The following is a 19,525-nucleotide window of genomic DNA, read 5'->3' as shown; positions in this document are numbered from 1 at the left end:
TAAAAAGATGTGGGAACACAGAAGTGTACATAACCCTTTGAGGTGACTATGATGAATAAAGTTGATTTATTTCAGGACTGCTTCATTCTTACTGTGGTAGGCCAGAAACTTGTCAAAATGCCCTCCATATTAAAGATATTGACTTTCAAGTGATGAAAACTGGATATCATCATTCTTCTCTTTTTTGGTGATTCCCTTCTATCTCTATCTCTATTTCTCTTTCTCTCAGGGTAACTCGGGATTTTTTTTTTTTTTTTTTTTTGGCTGGTGCAACATAAGCCTTAGGCTTCCTTGCACCATAGAGCTAATAATAATAATAATAATAATAATAATAAACTGCTGTTTTCCTTGACTGCATATAAAAATAAAGCATATTAAGTACTTCAATCTTTTTCAGATCACAATTTGGTTGTTGTTGTTGTTTTTTGGTTTTTAGGTGCATTAGCAACTAAGGCCATATTGCTCCAGGGATATGCGGCGGTCATTCCCTGACCTTTCTGCATCCTCCATATTTGGTGGGCATGGGCTCGAACCCCAGTCTAATCAAGAAGCGTGTGCTACGCACTGCTGCTCCTGCCCACCTGGCTACGGAGCCGCTCACAACTTGGTGATGATCTTTCTATCACAAAGGCATATCCTTATATGAGGGAATTCAAAAAATATTTATATTCACCCAGAAGTAACAGAAGGTTCAAACAAACATTATATATTACACTTTTTCAACATAGTCACCAGACAAAATTACACATTTTTGTCAACTCTCAATATACTTCTGCAGGCCAGTTTTGTAGAAGTCACTGCCTATCCTTCAAACCATGACCCAGCAGCAGAAATCACCTCATTATTAGCAGCAAAGTGTTTTCCACAAAGAAAGGACTTCAGGGCAAGAAACAGGAGCAATTCCAAGGGTGCAAGGTTGGGGAAATAAGCGGGATGTGGCAATATTTCAAACCCACATTCATGGGAACACCTCACTGCAGCATGTGAGGAATGTACAGGGGCATTATTGTGGAGCAGGAGCACACCTTTTGATAGCTTCCCCATCTTTTTTCTTTTAAAGCAGGTATGAGGAGGTTGGAATAATACTTCGCTATAACAGTATAGCCCTTTTGAAGGTAATCTGTTAGTATTACACCATGCTGATCCCAAAAAAAAATGACAGCATAACCTTGCCAGCACTTGGTTGCACCTTTTCCTTTTTTTGGAGCACAAAGTGCACACGAAAGGTACACATTGTGCCAATTCTTTTTGTTGGTAATGGGTCAGAAGTTTACTCATATGCAACTGTTATTCGATGATGTTCTTTACAGACCCTATACTAATTTGGAGCTCTGCAGCTAGTTATTTGAGTATTAGCTGATCCCAGAAGATTGATATTATGGTGATCTTCCAGGATTAATACCTCCAATTTTGCAACGCTCTTTTCTGTTACAGCAGTTGCTGGGTGTCCAGGGATTTCTTCACCATGCACCGAGGTTCCTTAACATTTGAATTGTTTATACTAATGCATAACAACATTGTAACCTCAGTAGTCCTATTCATAAACAGCGACCATTTCTTTGTGGATTGTTTTGGGTGTTTCCTCTTGCAGAAAGAGGAACAAAATCACTGATCTGTATTCCCCTTTATCCATTGTGATATTTCACTTCATTCAATGCTTCAATGAAAAAAAAAAAAAAAAAAATGGACAGTCAGGTCAAAACCAAAATTTGTGTGGTTGCTATAGAGATTTTAAGGGGAAAAACCTTACTCATCTTTCTATCACAGCTACTTCTGGGTGAATAAAAATCATTTTTGAACCCACTACCCCATAGTCATTCTCACTTGTGTGTTATTTAATATTATCTCCCTATACATTAAAAACATTTTCCTCCTAGTGATATTTATTCAAGCCAATGGAAGAAGAGAGTGAGGCAATAAGATCACTACAAATGCAATTAATTATTGACAACTGCCTCCATAGCGTTCACCAACTTTGTGCACGTGCTTCACTGTCTAACATTTGATGTTTCATTGTAATGTTTTTGTATATTAATGAATACTATATATTTGTAAATAGTTTAGTATTTTGTAAATATTTTAAATATTTTTATAGTTTGTAAATATTTTAGTCCTGCTCTTTCGGATGCAATAATATTCCTCATGCATTATGGAACACGAAGCAAAAGGCTTTGGCTAAAATCTATTATTATTCCGCGCTGTGGGCAGAGTCGTATCGTAGAATGGAGTGATTGTACGGTCAAGTTCTGTGATTGGGTAATTATTGTGAAAGAGTTTTGTTTCTGATTGTTTTGTGTCATCAAGTAGGGGGGTGCTTAGCTTAGGTAGGGTGTTTATCGCCCCCATCCCACTGTTTTAAAATCGGAAAATGAGTTCCCGATTTTAAAACAGTGCCAAGTGGGGGATAAACACCCTAGACATGTCAACCTAGGAGGAAAGGGGTGGGGCTAATATAGTGAGTGGCACCTGCCAGTCACTGCTTTCTTCCTGACTTTTAGTTGAAGTATGGAGTGGTACCCAAGATCTGAATTTTAACCAGGCCTTTTCCTAAGTGACCTATGTAAACGCAGGTAAATAATTACACAGTGATATTTATTTGACATTGAGAATGCCACGCACTACAAATGCACAGGTAAATAATTACATAGGTCATTTCCTGATTATATATCGATCAGTGCATTTCGACAGGTGTGTCTTTTACATTACCTTCATTATTATTAATATTAGTAGTAATAATGGAAAATTATGCATGGAAGCAAGCTTATACCACATCAGACAAAAAAAAAAAAAAAAAACACCCACTACCCGCTTCATCTGTACATCCCTTCTAACAATATGTCTAATTCTTATATTTATTAAGCTACTCACTTTAAAAACACCAGACAGTAGTTTTTTCCAACAACTCTTTGGATAAAAGCAAATTTTCAAACGTCTATCCTGCAGTCATTCTTTCTCAATTGAAATTTGTTCCCTTGTGTGTGTGTGTGTGTGTGTGTGTGTGTGTGTGTGTGTGTGTGTGTGTGTGTGTGTGTGTGCGCGCGCTATCTGAGAAAGAGTTAGAAACACCATCATCAGTAAGGTGGTAGATGACTTTCATCAACCGGTGAAATACCACCACTTTGCTTATTGGAGGCTTGAAGTGGTGAAACCCATGTTTAGTCTCTAGAGCAAAGTTTCCGGCATCCCCCTCCCCCCATACTTCTCCTTCAACCCATGCACGGTACTAAGTACTATAGGTTTTGATACCTTTTGTGTTTGGGGTTTCATTAAAAAAAAAAAAAAAAAAAAAAAAACTAAGTTTACTCAATCCATTTAAAGCCTTAAACATTTCAATCTGGTCTCGTCACAAGTGCCAAGTTTCCAAGTCTTTTGGTAAGAGTACCCCATTTGCCTTCTGTATTTATCTGTTTGATATTCTCCACATTTTCTTGTGTAAATTCGTTCATAAAGTATTAATTATTACTATATTAATTATTCTATTTATACTAAAGTTTGTAAGGATTGCAAAAAGTTACTATTAATTATAAAAAAAATTAAAAGAATTATTATTAATGGAAAAAAATGGGGAAAAAAATCAAAAAGGGGAAAGGAAAAAAAATCAAAATGGGAAATAAAAAAAATCAAAATGGGAAAGAAAAAAAAATCAAAAATCAAAATCTACTTAAACTGAATTTTGAGTAGAAAACTTAATGCATGCCCAAACAGAAATTATGTTTGCTGGTTATCTATTAAGTTATTGATAACAACTTCTCTGTTTAGGCATCTTTAACCATGATTCTTCTATTTAAACTTCAATAATGATAAAGCTGATTTGAATCATATCTTTCTGCTAACTGCATTAATTATTTTTAGTAAATTTATTCTTCCAACAAGAACAAACTCCCCACTCACTTTCTCCTTTATTATTTTCAAGAGCAAGATAAAAGAATCTTGATTAACCTGCATGCCAAGAAGTCTAGAAATATGATAAAAATTCTGCTAATATTTTTACACTACAATGGAAATTATTTCTCTTGATTTTTATAAATAAATTGAAAAGTGAACAATTAAAAATATTTTTATCTTTTTTTTATATCACCATGCACACATAAATAAAAATATCTTAACAAATGGACAAAAAATGTTTTTAATTTTATTGTTTTTGTATCACAATGCATGCAACTAAATAAAAATATCTCACCAAATGGATTTTTTGCTATTATAGGTTTATCAACCTCTAGTGGATCTGAATCACCATGTCTATTAGCTGCTCTGACTCGAAATTTATACTGCTTTCCTGGTTGAAGACCTTTAACCTATCAAACAACTCAGCTATATAATTAAGGTATAACTAAGAAACAGTGACATTTCTCAAAAGCATTCATACTTTGTGAAAATGAGTTGCCATGATATTGCACTACTACGAACAAGTAACGCTTCACCTAAGGAGAAGACTAATGTTACTTATTCTCGGATGGATACCACCAGCTATGGTGGGTGGGTAGGTACCCAAGTGGTAGTATCCATCTGAGAATAAGTAACATTACTCTTCTCCTTAGGTGAAGCTTTACTTATTCAAAGTAGTGCAATATCATGGCAACTCGTGAAGGTATTCACAATATGAGATATAACTTAAAACAATGCCGCCTTGCAAATATTCTGTTAATTCAGATTTGGCTATGTATTAATGATGATATCGCACTTAACTTATACATAACAGAAAGAGAAAAATCACAGATAACTCAGCTGATGTCACTGATGAACTGAAGAGCTCTTTGCATGAATCTATCTTTAGAGATGAAAGATACTTCACACAGAGGAGAAAGTGTGCAAGTGTGCAGGTGAAAGTGAATCTTGCACTGCTCCTATTGGAATGAGCAGCAGCCTGAAAAACAAGTTGCAGGGTATTTCAGAGACTGCTGGAAGCCATTGCAGTACAAGTGAACACATGGCTTGTGTTAGGGTAGATAAGAATAGGAACAGGTGCAAGTATAATTGCATATACACCAAAGCTAGGAGTTTGGTAAATAAATTTGATGAATTTGAGGTATTGCTCAAAACATCAAAGGCAGATATTGTTGGTATATCACAGACGTGGTGTCACACAGATATAAGGAATGCAGAACTGGAATTTGGGGAGTACAATGTGCACAGGAAGGACAGATGGGATAGGAAGGGTTTATACTATTAGTTAAGAAACATAAAATCCAAGGAAGTGAAGCCAGTCAAGATCGCTGGACAGTGCAGTGTTCAGGCAGTTTGGTGTGACATAAGCATTGGGAGATCAAAACTGAGAGTAAGAGTGTGTTATAGGCCTAATGACTCTGATTAGTATAACAAAAAACTGTACAGGGAAATAGAGTGGGCCAGTAAATCAGAGAGTTTTATAATGTGGGATTTTAATTTCCCAGATATTGAATGGAATTTGGGGGTTGGTCACTCACACACTAGCAAGGCTTTTATGGATTTATTGGATGATTGTTTTCTACATCAACATGTTTGGGAGGCAACTAGAGGGAGTAATACTCTTTATCTGATTATCAGTAGTGATTCTTCATCCAATAAGAATCTGCAGATAAAGCAAACACTAGGTGGCAGTGATCACAGTGTGCTGAAGTGGGATTTACTCAAAGAGGTAACTACCATCAGGGATAAAGGTTTTTGCTTTCGTAAAGGCAACTACTGTGGTCTGAGAAAGTATTTAAATTCTATACGTTGGGACCAACTGATTATGTTACCAACAGCAAATTCAAAATGGGAAGCATTCAAAGAATTTATCTTAGAAGCTACTAGCTTTACATACCAACTAAGAAATATTGTTCAAGGTTTAGGTGAATGTCAGATGAATTGCTTGTTGTTTGTTATTTGGTTTTTAGGAGCATTAGCAACTAAGGCCATATTGCTCCGGGGATATGCGGTGGTCATTCCCTGACCTTCCCGCATTCTCCGTATTTGGTGGGAACGGGCTCGAACCCCGGTCTAATCAAGAAGCGTGTGCTACGCACTGCTGCTCCTGCCCACCTGGCTACGGAGGTGCCGACAGATGAATTAAAGAGACATATTGCAGAGAAGAAAAATGCATGGGATACATATAAATTAATGGGTGACATGGAAACCTATGACAGATATAAGCTGGTCTGTAACCAAGTCACAAAGGAGATTAGGCAGGAAAGGCAGATTATGAGAAATCCTTGTCAAAGGATGCAAAGAAAAACAACAAAGAGTTTACCTATGTAAACTCTAGAAGAAAAGGGATGAATCAGATTGGTCTACTAGATATTGATAGTTCAACTATTGATCATCCTGATCAGGTGGCTAACAAACTAAATGACTATTTTGCATCTACATTCACCCATGAGAAGTTATTCAGGGAGGGGAATGCCAGAGGTGAGTTAGACTCTGGCAAGTGAGCTAGATGATTTTGTAATAACTGAGAGGAAAGTGGAGGAGAAATTGTTGAAGATAAACATAAAAAAGGCACATGGGTGGGTGGGGGGGGATGGGATCTATCCAGTTATATTAAACCAGGCAGCAAAGGAAGTAAGCAAAACAATAGCCATGATTATGAGAGCTTTTTTGGACTCAGGGGAGGTACCCGTGGACTGGAGATGTGCAAATGAGACCACAATTCACAAAGGAGGATCAAAGGGCGATACAAGTAATTATAGACCTGTTAGTTTAAAGAAGCACTGCAGGATCATCTAGACAAGACTTCAGTTATAGCTCGGACACAGCATGGATTTGTTAAAAGAAAGTCTTGCTAGACCAATTTAATTGCATACTATGATGTGGTCCCAAAGGAACTGGATGCAGGGAATAACTTTGATATTATATATTTGGATCTTAGAAAGGCTTTTGATACTGTTGCACATGGAAGACTGCTGAACAAATTAGAGCAGTGTGGCATTGGAGGCAAATAGCTGCTATAGTTAAAGGGATGGTTGAGTGGGAGAAGACAGAGAGTGGTAATCAATGGACACTGTTCATCGTGGACTAATGTTAATAGTGGAGTCCCTCAGTGCTTAGTGTTAGGACCATTGTTGTTTTCTGTATTTATAAATGATATTGATGCTGGTATATCAAGCTTAATGTTCAAGTTTCCAGACAATACGAAGGCTGGCAGGGTTGCTAAGGGCACTAATGACACTACGCTGCTGCATCTAGAAAAGTTCTAGATGCAGCAGCGTAGTGTAATCTAGAACTTGTGTAAGCCTTTGATCCTCCTTTGTGAATTGGGGTCACATTTGCACATCTCCAGTCCATGGGTACCTCCCCTGAGTCCAAGGAAGCTCTCATAATTATGGCTAAGGGTTTGCTTACTTCCTTTGCTGCCTCCTTTAATATAACTGGATAGATCCCATCCACCCCAGGTGCCTTTCTTGTGTTTATCTTCAACAATTTCTCCTCCACTTTACTCTCAGAGATCACAAGATTCTCTAGCTTACTGCCAGAGTTGAATACACCTCTGGCATTCCCCTCGCTGAATAACTCCTCATGTGTGAATGTCGATGCAAAATATTCATTTAGTTTGTTAGTTACCTGAGCAGGATCGATATCAAGTGGACCAATCTGATTCATCCCCTTCCTTCAAGAGTTTACATGAGTAAAGAACTCTTTGCTGTTTTTCTTTGCATCCCTTGCCAAAGATATCTCGTAATCTGCCTTCGCCTGCCTAACCTCCTTTGTAACTTGGTTACAGATCAACTTGTATCTATCATAGGCTTCTGTGTCACGTGTTAATTTGTATGCATCCCATGCATTTTTCTTCTCTGCCATATGCTTCATTAGTTCATCTGACATCCATTTAGGCCTAAACCTTGAACAATATTTCTTTGTTGGTATGTAAAGCCTAGTAGCTTCCAAGATAAGTTCTTTGAATGCTTCCCATTTTGAATTTGCTGTTGGTAACGTCATCAATTGGTGCCACTGTATAGAATTTAAATACTGTCTGAGTCCATCGTAGTCGCCTTTATGAAAGCAATAACCCTTCACTTTACCCCTAATGGTAGTTACCTCTTTGAGTAAATCCCACTTCAGCACACTGTGATCACTGCCACCTAGTGGTTCATTTATCTGCAGATTCTTCATGCATGAAGAATCCCTACTGATAATCAAATTAAGAGTATTACTCCCTCTAGTTGCCTCCCGAACATGCTGACGTAGAAAACAATCATCCAATAAATCCACAAAAGCCTTGCTAGTGTGTGAGTGACCAGCCCCCAAATTCCAGTCAATATCTGGGAAATTAAAATTCCCTATTATAAGACACTCTGATTTACTGGCCCAATCTCTTTCCCTGTACAGTTTCTTATTATACTCATCAGAGTCATTAGGCCTATAGCACACTCCTACTCTCAATTTTGATCTCCCAATGCTTATGTCACACCAAACTGACTCGACACTGCACTGTCCAGCGATGTCCACTGGCTTCACTTCCTTGGATTTTATGTATTTCTTAACTAATAGCATAACCCCTCCTCCCTTCCTATCCTGTCTATCCTTTCTGTAGACATTGTACTCCCCAAATTCCAGTTCTGCATTCCTTATATCCGTGTGACACAACGTCTCTGAAATCCCAAAAATATCTGCCTTTGATGTTTTGAGCAATACCTCAAATTCATCAAATTTATTTACTAAACTCCTAGCATTGGTGTACACGCAAGTATACATGCACCTGTTCTTTTTCTTAGCTACCCTAACACAACCCATGTGTTCACTTGTACCCCAATGATTCCCAGCAGTCTCTGAAATATCCTGCATCTTATTCTCCAGGCTGCTGTTCATTCCAATAGAAGCAGTGCAAGAATCACTTTCACCTCTGCCAGTGGCTACTGTTAATCTATTAGTCCTTGTATTCCCCCAATCTAGCAGTTTTCTGACCCACCTAACACTGCCTCGATAGCATCAGCAAACGTTCTTGCACCCTCTCTATTTAAGTGTATCCCATCCCTGTAGAAGCAGTCTCTACTGTTAACAAGTACAGACCAGGCTGAAAAAAATTCTACCCCTTGAGCCTTGCACAATCTTTCCAGGGCCGAATTGATCGACAGGGCTCTCATCATATACTCTCTCCTATCGTGTCTGGGCAGAATTGCAGACACTTTCAAATTCAACCCTAATTCACGGCATTGTTTCAACAGTGACCTGTACTTGTTAAGTAATTCCGCTGGTCTCCTACTCTTAATATCATTAGTGCCAACGTGTACAACTATATCACCTTTTGTGCCCTTAAAAGATGATATCCGCTCTACAACGTCATCAACCTTTGCCCCTGGCAGACATACCCTGGTCCTATTCCACCTATCCTTTTTACAAAGCATGTTTCCTGTTTCCCTGACAATAGAGTCACCAACAACTACTAGTTCCTTTGGGACCAGTGCATTCTGCCTTGGGGGCTGCCACTGTGTTGCACGATGACCAAGTGCAAGCTCTGGCATTGGTGTGGGCAGCTGAGAGCTTGATGGGCCCTCACTTTTAATCCTTTGAGGGCATCCACCCTGTCCTTCAAGCTCTCATATAGGCCCATAACAACGCTGAGTTGTCGCCTGATTTCCTTACACTCCTTGCATCGCGCACAAACAAAGACACCCCCATGGCAGTATCATGTCCCGTCCCCGACTGCTCCACAAACATCAAGCAAGTAGTGCATTTTAAAAGGCTGTGATTCAGAGGGCAACTGCCCCCCTCAGTTCTCCTCTGAGCCACAGCACTCCCATCAGCTTGAGCCTTTTGCTTTGCTGCTCTGCTTTGAGTCATGATTTCGATTTAATTTCAATAAAATTTCAATTTCAGTGCAAAATTAAAACCCTAATCTTGTATCCCAACACAGTTATAATGCTATATTTATGTTTCAGTATCGAGTGTTAGCTACAAAATCCCTTTATATAACTTCCATATCAAGTTAAGTATTAATTATTTATTTTTCTAATTATTTATGTTACGTAACCTAAGTCGTTATATGTATAGTTAAAAGTACAATTTAATTTACAATGAAGTTCAACAAGATTAATAGATTTTACTGATTAATTGACAATATTATGTACTATACTATACTATATTAAGCTTATGCTATCTAGTTCGAGATATTTTGTATCACGTTACAATGGCGGCAATTTACGAACAGTCAACACGTGGATTTGATACCCTTACCGATACTAAGTAATACCTACAAAATCTCTAAGTTACTTTAAACAAGTATCGTAAATAGGAATATAAAGCTACTCTAGAAAATAAGTTAATATGCCTATTTAAGCTAATAAAACAGAAATAAATCAGAAAAAACTTCTCTGTTCCAGGAGCGGCTAATTTTAATGCCAGCTCATACTAATTCCAATGCTAAATTGTATTTACTTATATACCGTGTGTGTTTTTTTTTTTGGCCAGTGCAGCAAAAACCTGTTACTTCCTTGCACTATATGGCAATACTAATCCTAAATACCAAGAGTAAGCCTTGTATTTTACTGCATTACAACATAGGTTTTACATTTTAGGCTATCCATGAAGTTCATTTAAGCCATCCTGAAGAAGCTCTGCTTGGCCCTGATTATTATCTATTCTGCTGATCTTATCATCATCTGCAAATTTTGACATCATGTCCTCTATCCCTTTGTTGATGTCAATTATGAAAAACACAAATACAATCGTGGTTCCAGTACAATTTATGGGGAACTCCATTTCTTATATTAGCCCAATTTGAAGAATAACCATTAATCATAACCCTCTGTCTCCTACCCTGTAACCAGTCTGCTGCCTATCTAAGTATGTTCCCCGTGATTCCAGCTTATACAGAAACTTCTCGTGTGAGAAGGAATCAAACACTTTGTTGAAATTCATGAAAATAATGTCAAAATTATTTCTTACATCTAGCTCATGCTAGATATAGGAAAAACTCGGCACTTCTTTAATTCCAAGGAAGTCTCTCCTGAGTCTAGGGAAGTCCTCATAATTAGCTTTAGTTGTTCAATGCATTCTCTCAGAGCCTCAAAATTATTGAGTATATGCCATCAACTCCAGGGATTTTACTTGTGTTTAGGAAGAAAATTTTTCTGTTCATTATGAAAATAAAATGTTTTATCAAGAAATTCACTTATTTTTATTGGAACAACAAACTAATATTCATTTTATAGTAGTTAATTTGTTATGATAGAATCACTTACCATTGTTCACCGAGTTGTCCAAATTATTTGCTGTATGATTCACTCTACTTCAAAGGTGGTACTTTGCAAATGACTGCTCTGATATTCCGTGACAGAGAACTAGTTATTTGGAATCTCCTCTTTTCAATCTTCTGACTTAGAATATCTCCATTCTGTCGAATTCATCTGTTGCATCTATCAATCTCCCAATTTCACTAATCACTCAAAATCTTTGACTTCTTTTCTTTAGAGCTTGACTTTTTCCAGTCCAACTTTCCTAACAGTGAATAATTTTCCTTGGCAATTTTAATGTTCACAACTCCAGCTGGCTTCAGTTTTCTATTCACATGGACTCAGCTGGTCAAGATTATGAGGCTTTAGAAATTGCTAGTGACTTGAAAAAGATTGTTCATTTACCTACCACAATACCAGAAAATTCTAACCACTCAGCCAGCACTTTTTGATCTTTTTCTCAAAAACAACCCTTCCAAGTACATGGTTGGGGTCACTAGTCCTCCAGACACCTCAGATCACAACTTGGTGATGGCCAATCTGAGGCTTGTGTTGTTTAGAATTACAAGAATGCAAAATGAGATGATCTGCAAGATTTCTGTTCTTCTTTTCCTTGGCTAGATTGCTGTTTTAAATCTTCTGGTGTCAATGTTTGCTCGGATCGTGTCAGTGAAATTATTCTTGTAGGGATGAAATCCTTTATTCTGCACTCCATCTTAAAATTTCATGTTTTATCTAAACCTCAGATTTCCAATAAATGCGTGAAAGCTATTCATGATAATGTTGTTGCATAAAATAATTGGCTTGCATCTAACTCCAGGTTCACTTTCTGCCTATACCAAAGCTCACAACAATTGTAAAGCAGTTATTAATCAGTCCACAAGATTTTGAGCAGGCCAAGAGTAGGTCTTGTCCAAACAGTAGACAAGTATTCTGGTCTCTTGCCAAAGCTATTAGCCACAACTTTTGCCCATTTGTACCTGCTGTTAAAATCTGATTTTCCTTTTTAATGGAAATTTGCCACTGAAGTCTTGCCAGTTTTTAAAAAGGGTGACAATTCTCTCATCCAATTATAATTCCAGTGCAGTTATCTTTACTCTTTCTAAAGTAATGGAGAATTCTATTAACTGCCAATTCCTAAACTATCTTGAAACCTTCCATCTAATCAGTGATCACCAATATGGGTTCCATCAGTGTCAATCCACTGGCTTATGTTACCCATCTGTGGGTAAATTCAATGGAAAATTTTCATGAAACTCAAGCAGTTGCTTTTGATATATCAAAGGCTTTTGACCGTGTGTGGCATAAAGGGCTTCTAAATCAGCTTCCATCTTATGGATTGTTGACTATTTTTTAACTTTGGTTTTCAGTTTTCTCTCTGACTGTTCGCTGTGGGTATTGGTAGAACTCTCTGTCTTCAAAATTCTTCACTAATACTGGTGTTCCCCAAGATTTAGTTCTTTCTCCCACTTTTTTCCTCTTGTATATTAATGATCTTCTTCCATTGACTGAAAATCTTATCCATAGTGCTGATGACAGCACTTGCATTCCACCTTCCAGCTTGAAAAACCTTCCCATTCACAAACAACTTCAACTTCTCAAATAGCCACTACCAATTCCTTAAATGTTCAGGTAAATCTCCAGTGAGTCAAAGATAACTTAATTCAATTTCAATCCTTCTAAAACTCAGTCCTGTCTTATATCTAACAAAAAGGAATCTTCTGCTCTTAAGCTGATCTTCAAGGACACTCCGATATCTAGACCAGATCACATATCTCTATTAGGGATTACCCTGACTTCTAATCTCTCTCTCTCTCTCTTGGCATAAGCACATCATAATATTACTTCCTCTGCATCTAAAAAATTGGGTTTTGTCTTTTGCTCTTGGCATTACTTTTCTTTTAAACAGCTACTCACTCCATATAAATCTTAAATCTGACTACCATGAAATATTGTTCCCATATTTGTGGAAGGGGATGCCTCTATAACCTCTCTGAGGCAGAGAGGATGGATAGGATCATGCAATTAAACAATGAATAGACATAATTTGGCCTCAGTAGCCCTTGTGTCATTAAACCCAATAACAACAACAACAACCTCTCTGAGGCTTCTAGACTTTTTTCATAAGAAGAAACGTATTTCCTGAAAATTACGATTTAGAAATTCAAGTCTAATGTAATCAAGTATCGTCTTTCGTTTTCTCAACCTTCAACCCCCACATGGTACTAAGCATTATAAGTTCTAATCCCTTTCTTGTTTGGGGTTTCATAAAAAAAAAATACTAATTTCTTCTTCCCCTCCCTTTTTGTAAGGGGAGTACTACTGTAACCTTATTGGCTATTAGTATGTTGTGTGTGCTTGTGGAGACAATTATATTTTTTATTAATATTTCCATGTTTGATAATCATATTATGAAACAAATTATTGTTTTTAAACATTTTTAGAAGACAATTTTTAAATTTAGACACTATTGCCAAGCCTCTAAATTTTTGTAATGAGTGGTGACAGTGAATTGAGTCTGAAAATGAGTAAAAAAAAAAAAAAAAAAAAAAAAAAAAAAAAAAGTCAGCTTTCCATCCCAAATTTATTAAAGTTCAAATTTTCACTGATTCTGAACTCTTTGTCCTTGGACTTTTCTGACACTAATAAAGAAGCACAGGAGGGTGGGTAAAGCCTCTTTTCTCTTGAACTATATGGTGCACACTGTAATAGGCAAAGGGGTAAACAGGATCCTCCTTCATGAATTAGTGGCTCACTGTGTCAAACATGCATAGTGCTAAAATCATCACAAACAACAATGTACTGTAATAATAAATTTACCGATTATCTTGCCTCATCATTATTTTCCTTTGTATTAAAAGTAAATGAAATCCATTTAACTGTTTTAATTATCTGAATATTTGTCATTTTTAAAATAGGGCTCTAGTTCCCTTAATTGTTTTATATGGGGGGGCATAGTATTGCCAACTATGTGATTGCTTTCAAAAATAAAACTCCCACAGTTAGAAGGAGATTATCCTAATATTCCTTAGTTTAGTTTTCCATCTAGTGATTGATATAATTGAATCTTTTCCTTGCAGTTACTGTATGCAACAGTAACTGAAATTACATTACTGAAATTACGTTACTGTTACATACAGTAATGTGGTTACGACACTGGACTACCAGCCTGATGGACCCAGGGACGAGTACCACCTTGGCGGAAGTGAATGCGGTTCCATCGTGCTGGGAGATGGTATAATAATAGTAATAAATTAGAATAATAATAATAATAAATTAATAGTAATAAATAATTAATAAAATAAATAAACATCGTGAAAGTTTCTCCAGGGGACCTACCTACTCCAAGGTTGGAGCGGTGGCTAAGGCAGATTGTGGCGCCATCTGGTGTCACTTGCGAAAACTACGACTGGACATGAGCCGAAGCTAAACAGGTACACCTACAATAATGGATGATGTTGCAGAGAAATATTAATCATACTGCATCGAGTGTGGCGCAGGATAAAGTCACTTGCATTCAGGCCTTAGGCAGAGGAGTCAGTTCAAAAAATCAGAGATGGTCTCCCAAGAAGACAGCGGAGCGAGTAGTACTGTCCACCATATGGCTACCACAAGAGAAGGGCAAGACCATCCAGCCACACCAACTAGAAGTGCTTCCTGTGCAACTGCACTGATGACCATCCAGGAAGGGAGAAAATGGCAATGCATGACGTGGAGCATTGAAATGAATACATACATCATGAAAGCATACTACGAAATAACGAAGCTGGAGACCGATACGACAACTTACACAGCGAGATTACATACCAAGTGGCTGGAACGATTCCCAGATATTCAGGTCACCGAACAGCGAATAGCAGATCAGAGAGGACCATTATCACGAAGAACCTAATAGCTTCTGCAGTCTTGGAAAAAATCAAGCAGGACGTGAGCGATCAACTACAAAGGATAAAGCATATGGAACCAGAGGAGGAAGAACATACCACCGAGGAACCAGAAGAAGAGCAAGAGGAAATACAACCACCAGCAGCTGAAGTGGAAACAGACGAGGTCATGATACCTAGAATAGAGGACGTGTGGAAGATGGCCCTAACAGAATTCGAAGGAATGGACCCCACAAAGACTCACATGATACCGAAGCAGAGGCCGAATAGAACCTTGTGGAGAGTCACAGACCACGTGAATCGGCACCTAATACCGCATTACCTCAACAGCAATGGTGCAACACTGGAGGCCATCCACACAGCCGTGTATTGTGCTGCGGTAGCAGACACGACGATTAATGGAACAGAAGCGAAAGACCAGCAGCAGAAGAACCGAAAACAGAAGGAACCATGAGCTTGGGAAAGAAGACTTCAGCAGAAGAACAGAAAACAGAAGGAACCACGAGTTTGGGAAAGAAGACTTCAGCAGAAGATAGAAGAATTAAGAGTCAAGATAGGCCAATTGACCCAATACCAATAGGTACTGGGTCAATTGGCCTATGGTCATGGGGCAATAGGAGTAAGAAATCAATTGGAAAAGTGAAGAGCATTCTGAAGAGAGAGACAGCATCCACAGCAAACATGAGACAAAAAAAAACAGAGAATAGGAGAGTACTTGGACACATTGAAGCAGAACCTCCTTGCACTCAGCAAGAGACTAGGCTGAAACAAAGAGAGCTCCCAGAGGAAAATAAACAACCGAATCTACGATAAGGACCAAAGAGGGTTCTACCGGAATCTCGGAGAAAATGGGAAACAAGGGAACGGACCACCCGAGAAGAAGACGATTGAGGATTTCTGGGAATCATATGGAGCAGGGAAGTAAAACATAACAGCCGAGCCACCTGGATAGAACTAGAACACAAGAAAACCAAGGGCGTAAAAGAAATGAGAGGATGGGAGATTTGGGAAGAAGAAGTAAACCAGACGATCAAGAACTCTCACAACTGGCAAACTCCAGGAATACATAACGTCCACAATTACTGGTACAAGAAGCTCACTTGCACACACAAGCACCTGGCAGAGCAGGTCACCTGAATGATAAGGCACCCAGAGACAATCCCGAAGTTTCTCACTCAAGGAATCACATATCTGAAGCCTAAAGATGAAGATACAAGAAACCCAGTGAAATATAGGCCAATCACCTGCCTCCCAACAATGTACAAGATCCTGACCAGCTGCATAACCAAGAAGATATCAGACCACTTAGAGAGTCAGAACATAATGGCCGAAGAGCAGAAAGGATGCAAATGGAGAAGCAAAGGAGGCAAGGAGCAATTAACCATAGATGCTGCAGTTACGGAGCAAATCTACAAGAAGCACCGCAACCTATACATGGCCTACATCGATTACCGCAAGACCTTCGACTCCGTACCTCATAGTTGGCTAATAGAGACCCTGGAGATCTACAAGGGCAATCCGATAGTGACAAACTTCCTAGGAGCAACAATGGCAAAATGGAGTACCACCATTAAGTTCGAGAACATCACAACCAGGCCAATCCCCATTAGAAGAAGAATCCTTCAGGGAGATGCTCTGAGCCCACTGTGGTTCTGTCTAGCACTCAACCCACTATCCACAATCTTTAACAGCAGAAAGTATGGATATCATCTCAAAGAAGGAAGAAAGAACCTGTACACCCTCACCCACCTGATGTACATGGATGACATCAAGCTCTATGCGGCAACCGAAAAGCAATTCCAGCAACTACTCCGGATCACTGAAGAATTCAGCAAGGACATCAGGATGGAATTTGGTCTAGACAAATGCAAGACCCACACACTTCACCAGGGAAAATCAGTTGGCCGAAACTACCAGCTGCTGACTGGTGAAGAGATTGCAGCTATGACAGAAGGACCTACAAATACCTAGGGATGATGCAGGCTCAGCAGTCAGCAGGCTCACCAGAGCACAAGGAAATCAAGGAGTGCCTGACCAAAAAATATCATCAGAAACTCAGATGCCTGCTTAAAGCAAAATTGAATGGAGGGAACATAGTTAAAGCCATAAACACCTATGCAGTCCCAGTGCTAACATACTCCTTCAGGGCCATAGACTGGACTAATACCGAGCTGGAAGATATCATGAGAAAGACAAGGAAAATGATGACCAAGAGCCACCAAGAGCTGCAATACCACCTGAGATCTGCTGCTGCTGCTAGGCTCCTCCGTTGCCAGGTGGGAAGGAGCAGCAGTGCGTAGCACACGCTTCTTGATTAGACTGGGGTTCGAGCCCGTCACCACCAAATACGGAGGATGCGGAAAGGTCAGGAAATGACCACCGCATATTCCTGGAGCAATATGGCCTTAGTTGCTAATGCTCCTAAAAAAAGAAAAAAAAACAAAAAAAAAAACCAACCTGAGATCTGCTGTGGAGAGACTGGCAATTGCCCAGGAAGAAAGAGAAAGGGGCCTGATAGACCTCATTGAGCAACAGAAGACAGCGATCGTTAACCTGAAGGATTACTTCCAGAAACACACAGCAGCAGCACTCCACCAAGCCATAAGAAAGATAGACAAGCGGTATACCCCACTCAATGTAAGCGAGGAGTTCCCCCCCCCCAACCAGGAGGTACAAAAGAACCTAGAAAGATGGGGAAAGAAGACACTCCATGGCAGACATTACAATGATCTCTATCAGGATCACATTGATAAAATTGCTTCCAATGCAGGGAAGCAATTTCAGTCTCGGGGAAGAGCTCTTCCCCGAGACTGAAGGATTCATGCTGGCCATCTAAGACCAGGTAATCAACACCAGGAACTATAGAAAATACATCACCAAGGAGCCCGGAGTGTTAGATGACATATGTCGATGATGCCACCTGGCTTCAGAAACGATACAACACCTGATTGTGGGATGCAAGGTGATCATCCAGACTGAGACACTCATAGACACGAACAGATAGCCAGGATAATACATCAGAAGCTAGCAAGGAAATACCAGTTGGTTGCATAATAATAATAATAATAATTATTATTATTATTATTACTACTACTACTTCTCCCTGATTGGGGGTTCCACCTCGTGATGGGTATTACTACCAAGTACACAGGGTGCTGTTCTTATGTCTGATGTTACTGTTGGTCGAGGAAATCTCTGACAATCCTATAGGTGTTCAGGATTGCGATTTTCTGGAGTTCTTTGTAGGTGTTCTCTGGGAGACCTATTGCTGCTAGGCTGCTATGTAGAGTCTTTGGCAACGTACCGGTGGTTGACACGATGATTGGGATGGTTGTCATTTCTTGCATATGCCACATCTCCTTGACTTCATGTCTCAGGTTCGTGTACTTCCTATTCCTAATTTTTTCCTAATGGGTTTTCTGGACATTGCTAGTGTTGGGCACTGCTATGTCAAGTACAGCTTGTGGGTTCAGGTCTCTAGTACTGCCTGGAGTTCATACTTGTAGTATGGTGCACTTTCTTTGATCAACTGGTATTTCCTTGGTAGTTTCTGATGTATTATCCTGGTTACTTGCCAGGTAGCCAAGATAATACCTGGTCATGTCTATGAGTGTACTGTCTGGGTGATCACCTTGCAACCCGTGGTGATGTGTTGGATCGTTTCTGAAGCCAGGTGGCATCGTCGACATGTGTCATCTGACATTCTGGGCTCCTTTCCGATGTATTTTCTATAATTTCTGTTGTGATTACCTGGTCTTGGATGGCCAACATGAATCCTTCAGTCTCGGGGAAGAGTGTCCCACTTGTGAGCCATGCACTGGAAGCAAAGTTATCGATATGATCTTCATGGACGTCATTGCAGTGTCTACCATGGAGTGTCTTCTTTGCCCATCTTTCTAACTTCGTTTCTTGTACCGTCTAGATGGGTGGGGGTTCCTCACTTAGGTTGATTGGGGTATACCACTTATCTATCTTCCTTATAGTCTGGTGGAGTGGTGCTGTGTTGTTCTCGATCAGGTCTATCAGGCCCTTCCTCCTGCTTTCCGAGCTATTGATAGTCTCTCCACTGCTGACTTCGGGTGGTGTTGGCGGCTCTTGGTCATCACTGTCCTTGTCTTTCACATGATATCTTTTAGCTCGGTGTTCATCCAATCTATGATCTCGAAGGTGTATGTTACTACTGGCGCTGCATAGGTGTTCCCTCCATTCAATTTTGCTTTAAGCAGGCTTCTGAGTCTCTGATGATATTTTTCGGTCAGGCACTTCTTGATTTCCTTGTGCTCTAACTGCTGAGCCTGCATCATCCCTAGGTATTTGTAGGTCTCTCCTTCCGGCATAGCTTCGATCTCTTTACCAGTCAGCAGCTGGTAGTTTCGGCCAACTAATTTTCCCTCTGGTGCAGTGTGTCGGTCTTACATTTTTCTAGACCAAATTCCATCTTGATGTCCTTGCTGAATTCTTCAGTGATACGGAGTAGTTGCTGGAGTTGTTTCTCAGTTGCCGCATACAGCTCGA

At 39.3% G+C, this 19,525-nt stretch overlaps 1 protein-coding gene across 2 annotated transcripts in view; it reads right to left on the bottom strand.

Moving 5' to 3' along the window:
* The window catches only part of LOC150079033 (twitchin-like), a 2,795,346-nt gene that overhangs the window by 1,257,809 nt on the left and 1,518,012 nt on the right, over positions 1-19,525 (bottom strand). For both annotated transcript variants that reach the window (XM_090382361.1, XM_090382360.1), the window contains one exon: positions 4,181-4,295. In XM_090382361.1, the coding sequence (XP_090238487.1) occupies positions 4,181-4,295 (115 nt within the window). The remainder of the gene's footprint in view (positions 1-4,180; positions 4,296-19,525) is intronic.

The sequence above is a fragment of the Mastigoproctus giganteus genome, chromosome 10, assembly GCF_048544385.1.
Source record: "Mastigoproctus giganteus isolate SK-2022 chromosome 10, ASM4854438v1, whole genome shotgun sequence".
In the NCBI taxonomy this organism is placed as follows: domain Eukaryota; kingdom Metazoa; phylum Arthropoda; class Arachnida; order Uropygi; family Thelyphonidae; genus Mastigoproctus; species Mastigoproctus giganteus.
Note: the sequence above shows the minus strand (reverse complement) of the source record. Positions and strands in the feature narration are given on the sequence as shown.